The 12,911-nt window shown below is 53.1% G+C and overlaps 1 protein-coding gene across 8 annotated transcripts in view; it reads left to right on the top strand.

The window, feature by feature from the left end:
• The window catches only part of Glis1 (GLIS family zinc finger 1), a 191,816-nt gene that overhangs the window by 111,617 nt on the left and 67,288 nt on the right, over positions 1-12,911 (top strand). For all 8 annotated transcript variants that reach the window (XM_087548599.1, NM_001106703.2, XM_087548601.1 and 5 more), the window contains 2 exons: positions 7,236-7,404; positions 11,086-11,980. In XM_087548599.1, coding sequence (XP_087404725.1) covers positions 7,236-7,404; positions 11,086-11,980 — 1,064 coding nt within the window. The remainder of the gene's footprint in view (positions 1-7,235; positions 7,405-11,085; positions 11,981-12,911) is intronic.

A 12,911-nucleotide genomic window follows, 5' to 3' on the forward strand; every position in this document is an offset into this window, starting at 1 on the left:
TAAACCCCCAGTGTGGGTCCCTTTGCGGTAAGGAAGTCAGTGAGGTTAGATGGGTCCTAAGTGCAGGGTCCTGAGCAGTGGAACTACTGTGTTCATAAGACAACACCAGAGTGCTCCCTGCTTTCTTTCTGTGTGTGAGCATGTACCAAGGTCAGACCATGCGAGCCCATGTGAGATAGTAGTGTCTGGAAGCTCAAAATAAACAAACAAACAAACAAACAAACAAACAAACAAACCAACCAGCCTTCACTGGAACCCACACTGCCTAGGACCCCAATCTAAGCCTTCTGGTCTCTAAACTTGAGAGGAAATAAACTCCAGTTGTTCAACCACTCTGACTATGGGGCTTGTAACAGCCACAGAAGACTCACACTGGGAGAGTGACGAGTACCTCTCCCCTAAGGCACCGATAGGGAGCAGCTCTCCGGGGATGATGGAGTTCTCCTTGTATGATCACAGTATTTATAGTGGTGAGACCATAGACATGTCCCATACTCTGCTTCTGGAAAACACGAGTTAGCATATATCACGGACAGAGCCAAGGACACAGGACATGACATGTGACAGGCGTGTCACCTTCTTTGCTATTCATCATTAGAAATGATTGGAAAAAGACAGAACAAGAATATGTTAGTTATCTTATCATCCGACTGTTATAAGTAAAAGCTGTATGCAAATACACGGGGAAGGACTACCAAGCTCGCTCTCTCTCTCTATCTCCCTCCCCCCACTCCTCTCTCTCTGTCCACTGTGGCTCTCTGGCGAGTGGCTATTGACTACTTATTAATATTTGCGATTAGTATGTAGCAATGTGAGGAGAGAACTGGCCCCCATGTGTGTCTGGATCCCAGCATGTTCATAGCCACACCATGACAATCTTGGACTGTCCATGGTTTCTCTGACCCGGGACAGAGGTGTGGGTTTGCTCTTGGGGTGCCATCTTGAGGTGAGCTGGCTCAGGTTTTATTGGCTCGAGTGCCTGTAAATCTAGCTTAGCTTTAAAGGGGGGATTTATGGGGTTCTTATGGTCTGGGATAAGAGACAGTGGGCAGCTTTGAGCTTGGTGAGAGCTCAGCATCAGGAACTGCTGCTGTGGAGGCCTTGTCCAGGTTACAGGCCCCCTGGTAGCCGTGAATACCACAACACTCCAGCAAGTAAATGGCCTCGGCTTCCCATCTTGCTAGGATATGTGGATGCAGAAGACACCTGGCTATGCGCCTCTTACTACCTCTCCTCTAGTAGCCCTGGCTGCACCTCAGGGTTTGGTGTTTCCAATGCTAGGAGAAGAGGGAACAGAAGTAACCTGGTGAGGCAGGAACGGCCAGAGAAGTTCTTTGTACTCTGTCTCTTCTGTGTCCCCTTAGGTGAGCTATGGACTGGGCCTGGGAATAGGAGGCATGGAGCCCTCTGTGCCCTGGTTCTCTGTGATACCCTGCTGCCAGTGCCTGGCACATGAAGTTCAGTTCCCATGTTCCCACTGCCCGGAGGGGAAGTTGCAGCTTAGCATAGGCTATGCGCATGCTGCTGAGGAGGGGCTGCTGGCAGGGCATCCCTGGCCCAAGGCTGCCCATCTGTGGTCACTGGCACTCCCTGCCCAGGAGAGTGGGCTCTATCTCTATGCCTGTGAAGAGACCAAAACATTGGGCCCCCTTTCAGAATGCCAGCTGCACCGGAAACCATACCGGGGCTCTGCATGCTCTGTGTCCTTTAATGTGCACAGCCACCCCTGCCGCTGAGATCCTGAAGCCCATTTTGCATATGAAGAAACTGAGGCTTGGAGAGGGAAGATCACCCACTCTGGAGTCAAACATCCAGAAAGGCAATGGTGAACTTGGATGCTATCCTAGGTATGTGTGCTGGAAGTTGTTTCGTTCTCCTGAATTACACCAGGCACGAGTGTGAACTTGGTCCAGTTCACAGACACTCTCTCTCAGCATTCCAGCCACCTGCCGTGAGCCTAACTATGGGCTCTGAAGAGGGAGTATCCTCGTATCCTCAGGAGGGGAGAGGGAGGCAGAGATGTCTAGAGGACCTACCTGCTGGGTGAGGTGGATAAGCCCTTCTCAGCTGGACCTCTATTTTCTGTGAGGAGAAAGTTGGTCCAGTTCACATCTGGAGCTAGGTCTGCTAACAAGAAACTAAGATCTTTGTCCTGGGGCTGTTAGGGGCCTTTTGGGAGGGGAGGTGGAGCTTTAACTGTTCCCACAAGCCAGTGTGGCAGTTCAGTGGGGGTGGAGGGTGGGGAGTGGGTGGCAGTGATCCAACTCTGGTGATAGGGATGAGATGTGACGTATGGGCCTGGGCTATGCACAGGACACCCAAGTAGCAGTTACTACCAGGGCCGCTATGAGCTGAGTGGTGGGGAAGCTCCTAGAGACTGAAACAGGGAATGTTCTAGAGGAGAGGAACTTGCAGAGGCCTCTAGATTGGTAAGGATGTGCCTCAGGGAAACATTGAGAGTAGGCTCACCCAGGCAGATGGGCGAGCCCAGGTTATGAGGCCCTAGAGCCAGGCTGGCATCCCATCCATTTGTATGCCCACCGGGCTGACCTTGTCCTGAGTGGTTGGTTTTTCATTGTCAGTGCCAACTATAAATGTCTCCCCGCTTTGTAGATGTAGGACAGTATAACAGTTCCGGACTCTGAATCTCTGGCTCCTTCAGTGATCATCAGACTGATAACCATGGTTGTCTTCAAATACCTGTCCAAAGTATCTTAAAGGAAGAAAGACTTATTTCAGCTTTTGTTCATGACCGAGAAGATGTGCAGGCATCATGGCAGCAGAGTTTGGGCCAAAAGCCAGGCCTCAATGCAGCCCTCAAAAGCCTGCCAGCCATACCTCCTGTCCCAAATGTTTCCCAACCTCCTAAAACTGAACCCAAGTGTTCAAATACAGTGACCTCCTGTCCCAAATGTTTCCCAACCTCCTAAAACTGAACCCAAGTGTTCAAATACAGTGACCTGTGATGGACATTTCACATTCAAACAACCACATCCCAACAGCCTGGGACCTGATTTCTAATAAAGTCCTGTTGGACGCACAACCCAACCTGCTCCTGTGTTGCTTTCGGTCCCTCTGTGGCAGTGAGTAGCTGTGAGTCCTCAGTCAACCCCTGGTTGTCTGCTGGTTTGCCTTTTGCAGAAATACTTCGCTGACGAGGGGGACTGGGCAACTTACAAGCCACTCTGAGCCTGCCTAGCCAGCTCCTGGGGGTTGTAATGAAACCCACAGTTGAGGACTACGAAGGTTTTATAAACTGTGAAGTGCTGTGGCCTGTCCCTGGCCTGGTACCTGGTTCGTTGGCTTTCCTGGTCCCCATAGGTGGCCGCAGACAGCTGCAGGAGGTGCACTGGATACTAAATGGTAGCAAGTTTCAGCACCAAACCACCTTCCTGTGGGTGTCACCTAGGGTGCGGTTCTACCTTATATTCAAGGCATTATAGGAACGTGCCAAGCTTCTGTGCGTATAATGTGAGCCACTTGCTTCAGGCTGGCTCACTGGGACTTTGTTCGGGTGGCTGAGCCCTAGGTTTGGTGAATCCTTAGCCTGGGGGTTTGTCCTTCAGAGTCTGACTTTGGATCCTGTAGGGCCAGCCTGCCAGGGGATGGACTGCTTCTCCAACAGCCCTGCCTGAGCCCCAGGAAGCACAGACTAAGTAACAGCACCCTTCTTAACTCTTTGAGTACTCGGTATAAGCTAAGTCCCCGCCATATGCACTTGGTTATCTCCCTCATTACCACCACCTTATGAGGTAGGTGACTCTTGTCACCCCATTATACAGACATGAAAACTGAGGCCGGACCAGGAAACGAGACCAGTTTCTTGCTTGGTTTCAGAAGTGCCAGTCCAGGTTCTGCTATGAATATGCTATGTAGCGACACAAGGTCTTTTCCCCTTAGAGCCTGTTTTCTTCATATACTACAGAATACATGACTTTCCAAGATTTCTCACCATTTGTCAAGGGCCTTCATGTGCTTGGAGAAAGCCAGGGTGTGGGGTCCATTTTTTACTTCCATGGCTCTGAGAGAGATACACGGCATCTATGTACCCCACCTTATCAGAGCAGCAGGGCAGCAGATGTATGCCTTTCATCCTTCCCTCTCCAGAGAAGATCCATCCTTCCTGGAGATGAGTATGAGCAGAAGGCCTGCTCTGGGTCATATGGTGCCCCTGGGGATGGAGAAAAAGACTCGGCTTCACGGGACCTATATTTGCCCCAGCACACCTGCTGCGTGTGGCGGGCAGGAGTGGCTGTGTCTCTGGGTTTGATGGCCAGCCTCCAGGAAGTGGGAGATGTGGGGCTGCTTGGCATAGACGAGAGCTCCATCTGTACCAGCAGTTGCTATGTGACCTTGGGTGACTAATTGTCAGCCTGGTGCTCAGCTCTGCCAAGTTCAGAGGTCGGGCTTTCCCGCAGGCTTGTGGCCGCAGCCAGTGCCAACTTTGACCTCAGAGCCTCTCCCCTCCTTTCCAACATCAGTTGTTTGTTTGTTGCAAGGAAACTCTTGCTGTCTCCAGCAGAGAAGCTGCTAAAAGGCCCAAGCATTGATCTACTTAGTTCCCTCAGGCTGTCTTTCCTGTGGGACCTTGGCAAAGCAGTTAACCCTACTCTGTCTGCTTTCACTGGAGTCCTGGTTGGGACTTGTTTGGGGGTATGGAGATGCAGGACAGCACTCAAGTCTCAAAGTCCAAGAGGTCTGGGTTTGGATTGTGTCCCTGAGCCTGGGCAGAGGCCCTCCATCTCGGCAGCCCATCTGGAAAAATCTATCATGAGCCTGCCCTCAAGTGGGTACCAGGAAGCCTGAGGAGGAAGGGCTGAATGAGTGCAAGGCCTGTCATCACTGCTTCCCTAGGTCAATCACCACTGCTCCCTGGTCAGTCATTTGTGCTCCCTGGGTTAGTCACTGGTGCTCCCCAGGCCCATCACCACTGCTCCCTGGTCAGTCACTGGTGCTCTGCAGCCTATCACCACTGCTCCCTAGGTCAGTCACTGGTGCTCCCCAGGCCTGTCACCACTGCTCCCTGGTCAGTCATTTGTGCTCCCTGGGTTAGTCACTGGTGCTCCCCAGGCCCATCACCACTGCTTGCTGGTCAGTCATTTGTGCTCCCTGGGTCAGTCACTGGTGCTCCCCAGGCCTGTCACCACTGCACCCTGGTCAGTCAGTAGTGCTCCCTGGGTTAGTTAGTGATGCTCCCTGGGTCAGTCAGTGGTGCTCTGCAGCCTATCACCACTGCTTCCTGGGTCAGTCAGTGGTGCTCCCTGGGTCAGTCAGTGGTGCTCCCTGGGTCAGTCAGTGGTGCTCCCTGGGGCAGTCAGTGGTGCTCCCTGGGGCAGTCACTGGTGCTCCCTGGATCTACCTTCCTTCTTTGCACTCTGCTTTGTGCTTGCAGGAGGAGGTACATGACCCAGAGCGCTCAAGAGGTCCTAGAGGGAAGCTTAGAACCACCCTTACCTCCAGGATCCGGGAGAGGTCCTGGCAGAACAACCCCCTGTGATGCTCTCTGCTCCAAATGCCATTAATGGTCATAAAATTATCCACAGTTTTTTGGAGGCTGGTCCCATGGTTTGCCTCAATGGGACAATAAAACTGCATGCAGAAATGATCTGGAAAAGGCGAGGACGGCCAAGCAGAGCCGGAGTTAAATGAGCTGCAGCCTGCTCTCATTAACTCGGGCCATTCCCATTTGTTACCAGGGATTTCTTTTTAATTAAAAAGCAACCAAGTTATTAAAGCATAACCCTAAAAAGGCTGGGCAGCTGCCGAAGCCAGCAGAGCCAGCGGTCCGCGCAGCGGGACAGGTCAGGGCCGCCAGGGAAATGGCATGAAACACATGTTATTTTGAGCCCTCACCCAATCCAGGGCCTTGAAATCTGCACACTATAAAGTGGGTTCAGGGCCAGGAGACGGTACTGTCTGTCATCGGCACAGAGATAGCCTGTGCTAAAGAGACAGTGTCAGCTGAGCTAGGACTGAGGATGTAGCCTTAAAAAAAGGCCACTTCTTATAGTACAGGGGCCCAGCACAGATTTCCAGCTGTGTAATGTGCATGAGCCTCAGTTTCCCCGTGTATCAAATAGAAACAAGCAGGCAGTGGGGAACCCATGGCTTGTTCCTAGCGTGCCACATGTGACCTCGTTGCTGTCATTGTCCTTAGCGTAGGGATTTCCCATCCTCTTGCTCAGAATTGACAGTACTTGGACTACTTGGGCTTAGTAACATTTTATTCCATCTCCAAGGCATTTTAAGGTTTCAAAGTGCTGTACAACCTAGGAATTCTCACCATTCCTGGGGCTCCTATGGATGCTGGCACTGTGGGTCCCATGGTACCCAGAGGAGCACAGGGTCAGGCACACATCGAGATTTGCCTACGTTGCAGAATGGGTTCTGGGAAGTGAGGAAGCTCATGTTGTGATTCCCCAGGTCACAAAGCATTACCCATAAAGGTCCTAGAACAGAGAGCCTAAAGGATACCTTCCCTGACAATGAGCAAATGTGCTGAGGGAAGACAGGAGAGGCTTACAGCAAGCATGTCTGGCAATTTTATTCACTTTATGGGATTTTTAGAGTCACCCATGAACACAGCCTCATCTGAGGCATTCACAGAAGCAGGCAGGGGTGTGGAGTATAGGGAAGTTGGGCCATCAGGAACCACAGGGCACAGAGATAGATAACCAGACTGTCTATGGTCTGATTTGGGAAGCAGGATAGAGGGCCCCAGTTGGGTCCAGTTGGCAGCAGATGCAGTTGGACTGTTACCTCCCCTCTTGGTACATGTACCCAAAACATTTCCAGTTCCAGAACCCACTGGTGAAACATTGTTCATCCAACCACTGAGGCAGACCCAGGGCTGTCCCCAACCCACAAGTCCAGCACATCAGAACCCAAACCCCTGCCTAGCGTCTTGTCTGTATGTGGTCAGTTCCCACCGTGAGGTGGTATTTGTGAGCTTCCAGAAATCATCTAGTTGGCTCACCAGTGTTCGAGCTCCTAGAACAGTTGTGTTGAATTCACAGACACCCATTGTCTGCTAATAGTCATTAGAGCATTGGTGTACCTGTGCGTGCACGCCTGAGAACTGAGGAGTTCTGCCAAGTGGTTTGGGGAATTAAATATGGTGTCCTGGAGCTTCAAATGTGGGTTGCTCAGATGGCTACAGGGGCTCGATCCTCTCCTTGCACTCCCTACTAGCTTGTCAACTCACCTGTCTCCTCTTTCCTGTTGTTTCACCCTAGTGAACGGGAGTTATGGGCACAGCTCAGAGAAGAGCCTGCTGGACCTGGACCTGGCCGAGGGTCCCAGCCCCTCCTGCCACCAGGGTCTGTTTCTTCCTGCAGGGACCCCGCCACCCCGGGGTCACCCCCCTGTCTGTGAGAGACTGCTTCATTTCCCCCACCCTAACAGGTATGTGCCCATTTCTGTCCACCACACCTAGTCTGCTTGGCTAAGGGGACACACAGAGAAACTGAGACACAAGAGGGCCAGGGTCTTGTCGGAGTCTGCTACGCAGAGGTGCCTAGTGTAGGCTCTCCTTGTTTGACCAGGGGCTTCTAAGGGACATAGATGGCTCAAGTGAAATGCATGTCCCTGTTTCACAAGCTGAGGTGGCTTCTCTCAGAGCATCGGGAACTTCCTCAGAGGAAGGCAGCTGTGGGCAGACTAGGAAAGGAAATCCAGACAGAATTCACAGTTCTTAGTGTGGAAACTTTTGCTAGGACCCTGCTCTCTGCACTTGCATGTCTCCGTGGAAGCACACCACTCACCGCTCACCGCTCACCGCTCACCCTGGGGGTGGCATGCCTGGAGCCTGCTTCACAGGCGAGAGGCTCTGGGTACTAGCCCAGATACTAGTTATATCCCACTGCTTCACCAGCCACGCTGTGCCTACCCCAGCCATGTGCTGGGCTGCTGCTGGGGTCCTTGGGGATGGGGGCAAGGAATAGCTAGAACAGTGGGAGACATTATTAGATAGGAAGACACTGAGAATTTCAGCTCCCCGTGGCCTTTTCTGATATCACCTCTTTTTTGAAAGAGTATTTTGAAAGGCTTCTGTTTTGAAAGAATGCAGTCGTTTGGTCAGACTGTCATAATAAATGTCATAGACTGGGTGGCTTAAATAAAAGAAATTTATTTATCATAATTCTGGCAGGGCAGAAAGCCCAAGATCAAGGGGTTGACAGGTTTGCTTTCTCCTGGCCTGTCTCCTCAAGGAACTGTGAGGCAGTCAGATGACCACCCCTTTAACTGTGTGATATACTCTTATCTTATAAGGGAATCAGACATATTGGGGCCCTCAGAACCCCATTTAGTTTTAATTTCATCCTTAAAGGCCCTGTCGCCAAACACAGGCTTCCAACACATGAATTGGGAGAGGGCAGTCCAATCTCTAACAGGAGTAAGTGTCTTTTAGTCTTCAAACTGCCTACTAGTTAATGACAGTCACGTGTGACTATTGTCTGGATACTGAGACTCAGGCAGGACACTTTGTTGGGGGAAGGCAGGGGTAGTATAGGGGGTGCACGCTGTGCTGTGCCAGCCCAAGATGTGATTGCACTGAATAGAGAGTCTTCAGCCCAGGTTATAGGCTTTAGGCCACAGAAGCATAGACCCCCACCCCAGGTGTGAGGCCCCCTTAGCCCCCCACCACATCTCTACTGCAATAGCTGGTTCCTCAAGTTAAGCATCTTTGCAAAGAGTCCAGGACAAATGTCAAAGGAGGTTTACATCTTTGACTTAGAACGTTGATGCCCTAAAGTAATGACATGGTTCTCAGAAAGTCATTTGGCAGATGGAATGCTGGCTTCCCAGTAATGGCATTGTGAGAGTATGGGGTTCTGACTCATGCAGACCCATCTGCACTGGGTCCATCACTGTGGCTTTGAGATATGAACCTGGGTAGAACAGGTATTCCTTAAAGATCTGGTCCTGTACCAAGTAGAACATCGTGGCCGTTATTCCACTGTTAAGAAAGGAGGAGTCAGGGGTTGGGGATTTAGCTCAGTGGTAGGCGCTTGCCTAGCAAGTGCAAGGCCCTGGGTTCGGTCCCCAGCTCCGAAAAAAAGAAAAAAGAAAAAAGAAAAAAGAAAAAAAAAAAGAAAAGAAAGAAGGAGTCAGCTCTTGGGGGGTGGGGCACCTGGTGCATCTGGCTCTTAGCCACTGCGTGTGCACTTAGGGCCCTGGACTCACAATTTCTAGAGAGAATTGTAGAGCTCAGCCCCAAGGCAACCAGAACCATTTGTCAGGCCTCCCAGGGCAGGGAGCAAAAAGCCAGGCCCTGCCACGCCCATGAGACCTCAGGCTGGGACCTCTTACCCTCCCCACTGAGGCTGTTCAAATAGCTGTCACTTGTCCTAACTCAGCCCCTACTGAGCCACGCTCCTTTGCTGATGTCAGTTCACTGACCTGGAGACATTGGCAAAAGCTCCAAGCTGATGCCTCCCACTGCCCTCCCTGCCAGCCTGCCTCTGCCCGCGTGGTGCTCCGTTAAAGCAGCTATGGTTTCCTTTCCTTAAATTTACAAAGCTGCCACTTTCACACAGACTTTCAGTAGAACCTGCTGCTGGCTGGAGTCAGCCCTGTCCCTGCCTCTGGGGATTGACGTACATTTGCTCCTCAGCAGAGATGCTGGGAGGGAAAAGAGCTCAGTGGGCAGTTGCTTAGTGTCTAAGAGCAGACGTTTCTCTTGTGCGTCCATTCAAGGAGAGTGCAGTCAGCTCTGCACAGGAGATGGAAACTTGGTTCCTGGTCCAGGCCTGACACTGACTCTGCTCTGATACAGGGTCAGAGGCCAAGCTCTGAGTGCCTCTGGCTCCGACTGACCTTCCTGCACCTCCCCTCCCCTCCATTCTCTTCACCCATTGTCTATAGCTGAGGGGACAGGGGCTAGGTCTCCAGGCCATCTTGGAGAGCTCAGCTCTGGCTGAGAGAGCCATGGGGCGGTGGTCTTACAGAAGCAGGAATAAGGGTTCCACACTTAGTCAGCCCTCTTCCCCAGGCTGACCCTTAACCCCAGCCATTTCCCTCTTCTGCATACAGAATGTGGCTCTGGTCTCCTGGATGAGGAAGCAGAGTCAGACAGGGCATGCTCATCAGTCAGGCTCTGAGCATATAACCAGACCTCCAGGCCCTGTAGCTACTGGCAAGGTATTTCTGCCAGCATCACCCTCCATGTCTCTTGCATTTTCAGTCTTCTGGTGACAGGTTAGCCCTGGTATTTCTGCCTCCATCTTACCTTGTCACTGTCCACACTGGTGGACAGATCCATGCAGGGATTCCCGTTTCCTGTGAAGATGGTTGAAGGGTGCTTGTCTGTGGCCAGCCCACCCTGCCATCCTTCCACTTTCACTGTTGATGTGGATAGGGACCCCAAACTTGCCCAGAATGAAGTGATTTGCCCCAGTTTGCCCAGCTAGGACAGAACTGACCCCCAACCTCAGGCCTGGTCTCCCAGTTCCCAGATGGTTCTCCCGAGAACTGCAGCTTCACACACATCTGAGCTCAGAAATCTGGACCATCCCGCCAAGAATCCTGTCCCCTTGCTGTGACGGTGCCTCGGGCTCCCACCCAGTCACACCAACTGTGGGAAGACAAGCCGGATAGGGCCAGATGTCACTAAATGAGGGAATGAGTGTAGAGAGTCAGATTTTAAGGGGCGTATAGGAAGAATTTAAACCCCACTGGACCTGAAGAGGCCTGTAGCCTTTTGCCCACAGAACCCACTTGAAGGCCAGTGGGGAGGGTCAAGGCTGGCTCCAGGGAAGCCAGAGAGGCAAGCAAGATGGTGACAGAAGCAGCAGTCAGGGGGTCTGGCAGAGGATGGTGCCCTCCCGGGCTCCCTGGTTAGCCTCCCGCCTCCTCTCCCTCCTGCATCCCTCCAGGCCACACCCTTCTTGCTTCTGCTTCATTTCTCTCCCCCACCCTTGGCACAACCAGTTCTGTGTTCCCTGTGTTCTGGCTTCTGTCCTCCTCTTCTCCCCAGACCCCTCCCTATCTCTGCCTCTACTTCCCAGGAGGGCAGGGAGCCTGACCTCTCCAGCAGAGAGCACCTGCCTGCCTCTCACAGTCACTCTGTCCACTTTCTTCCAGGTCACCCAGGCCTCAGGCTACGTATGCGAATGGCAGCCTCCCAGCAGCTCAGCACATCAAGCAAGAAGCCCTACCCGACTACCAGGCCATGGTCAGCGCCCACACACCCCTGCCCACCCACTGCCGAGCCCCATTGTCCATGGGTCTGCACTCAGACCTGGACTTCCCAGGCCGAGGCCTCACCAACCCCGCACCTTCCTGCTACCTTGTGGGCAATGAACCCATCTCAAGCCTGGGTCCCCAACCCGAGGCCCACCTCCCTGAGGGCAGCCTGAAACGCTGCTGCCTCCTGGGCCTACCCCCCACCTCTTCAGCCTCCTCCTCACCCTGTGCCTCCTCAGATATCAATCCTGTCATCCACTCCTCCCAGACAGCTCTGGTTAGCTGTGTAAACGGACTCCGAAGCCCACCTCTGCCGGGAGACCTGGGGGGTCCTCCCAAGCGATCACGGCATGGGCCTGGGCCTGGGCCTGTATCCAGTGACGGCCAGGAGGGCAGCTTGCAGCTTGAAGCATGCCGGAAGTCAGGCTTCCTGAAGCAGGAGCCCATGGACGAGTTTTCAGAGCTCTTTGCTCCTCATCAGCAGGGTTTGCCACCTCCCTACCCCTTGCCTCAGTTGCCTACTGGCCCCAGCCTTGGAGGCCTAGGGCTAGGCCTGGCGGGCAGGATGGCGGCCGGTCGGCAGGCATGCCGCTGGGTGGACTGCTGTGCAGCCTATGAGCAGCAGGAGGAGCTGGTGCGGCACATCGAGAAGAGCCACATCGACCAGCGCAAGGGCGAAGACTTCACCTGCTTCTGGGCCGGTTGTGTGCGGCGTTACAAGCCCTTCAATGCCCGCTACAAGCTGCTCATCCACATGAGGGTACACTCGGGCGAGAAGCCCAACAAGTGCATGGTGAGTCCCGGGCTGCCAGGCCCTCTCGGTCTCCCACAGAGAGGACCACCCACTGCCTAACCTTGGGAGCAAGTCAGAGAGCTCCCAAAGTCCAGGGCTGTGGGTGTGACCAGTGTATGCGCCCGCCATGCATGTTTCTGTCACTGGAACCTTGGCAGGACTACCTCATCCTTGCTAGGTGCCCTGTCCCCCACATTGAAGCCTTAGATGGATGGTAAATGTAATTTAGCATGCCATGCAGCCTGATGCTGTGTGCTCTCTGAACCTAAAGGAAGCCTGGCGAGACTGGTCTTTTCCATGTCACCTTAGTGGCAGATAAGTAGAGAGTGTGCCCTCCAGCACTGGCCTTGACCCAGTGTACTTCCAAGAGAGGCTCCTAGACCTTCTGAGCTTCCCGGTGTTGGCTTCTGTAAACAGGTGCTGGGTCCCTAGGGCAGGCTTGGAGCTGAGGTCAGGACTTAGCATAAGGCCCTGCACAGCACCAGCAGGGTCTGGCTGAGGTTGAGACAGAGGTTTTGGGGAAAAGAAGGAGAGAAAGAATCATGTGTGAGAGGTGCAGGTACCCTGACCTCGGGCCCTTCTGGCTGGCTACATCCATGTTGCTGTAGTAGAAAGTCCTATCAGAGGCTAGAAGAGGGCTCTTAGTCCCTGTCTCCACCCTCCCGTTCAGAAGCAGAAGCCTGGGAATGAAGGACCGGGGCTTGAGGGTGCTATACAGCACAAACAATGCAGACCATTTGGACTACACATGTCTCCCTCCGTAGCTACCAGGCATAGGCTGAGTGTGCTCTCCCGTCTTAAAGATAAGAAATCTGTCAGTTCATAAGACAGGCTACTGGTGGGCAACCTTGAGGAGAGGAGGAGGGAGAGGCTGGGGCTCAGGAGCTATTGTGCTGTACAAAGGTGTGGCGGGGGAAGGGGACCGAGCTGC

Source organism: Rattus norvegicus, chromosome 5 (genome assembly GCF_021556685.1).
Source record: "Rattus norvegicus strain SHRSP/BbbUtx chromosome 5, alternate assembly SHRSP_T2T, whole genome shotgun sequence".
Classification (NCBI taxonomy): Eukaryota; Metazoa; Chordata; class Mammalia; order Rodentia; family Muridae; genus Rattus; species Rattus norvegicus.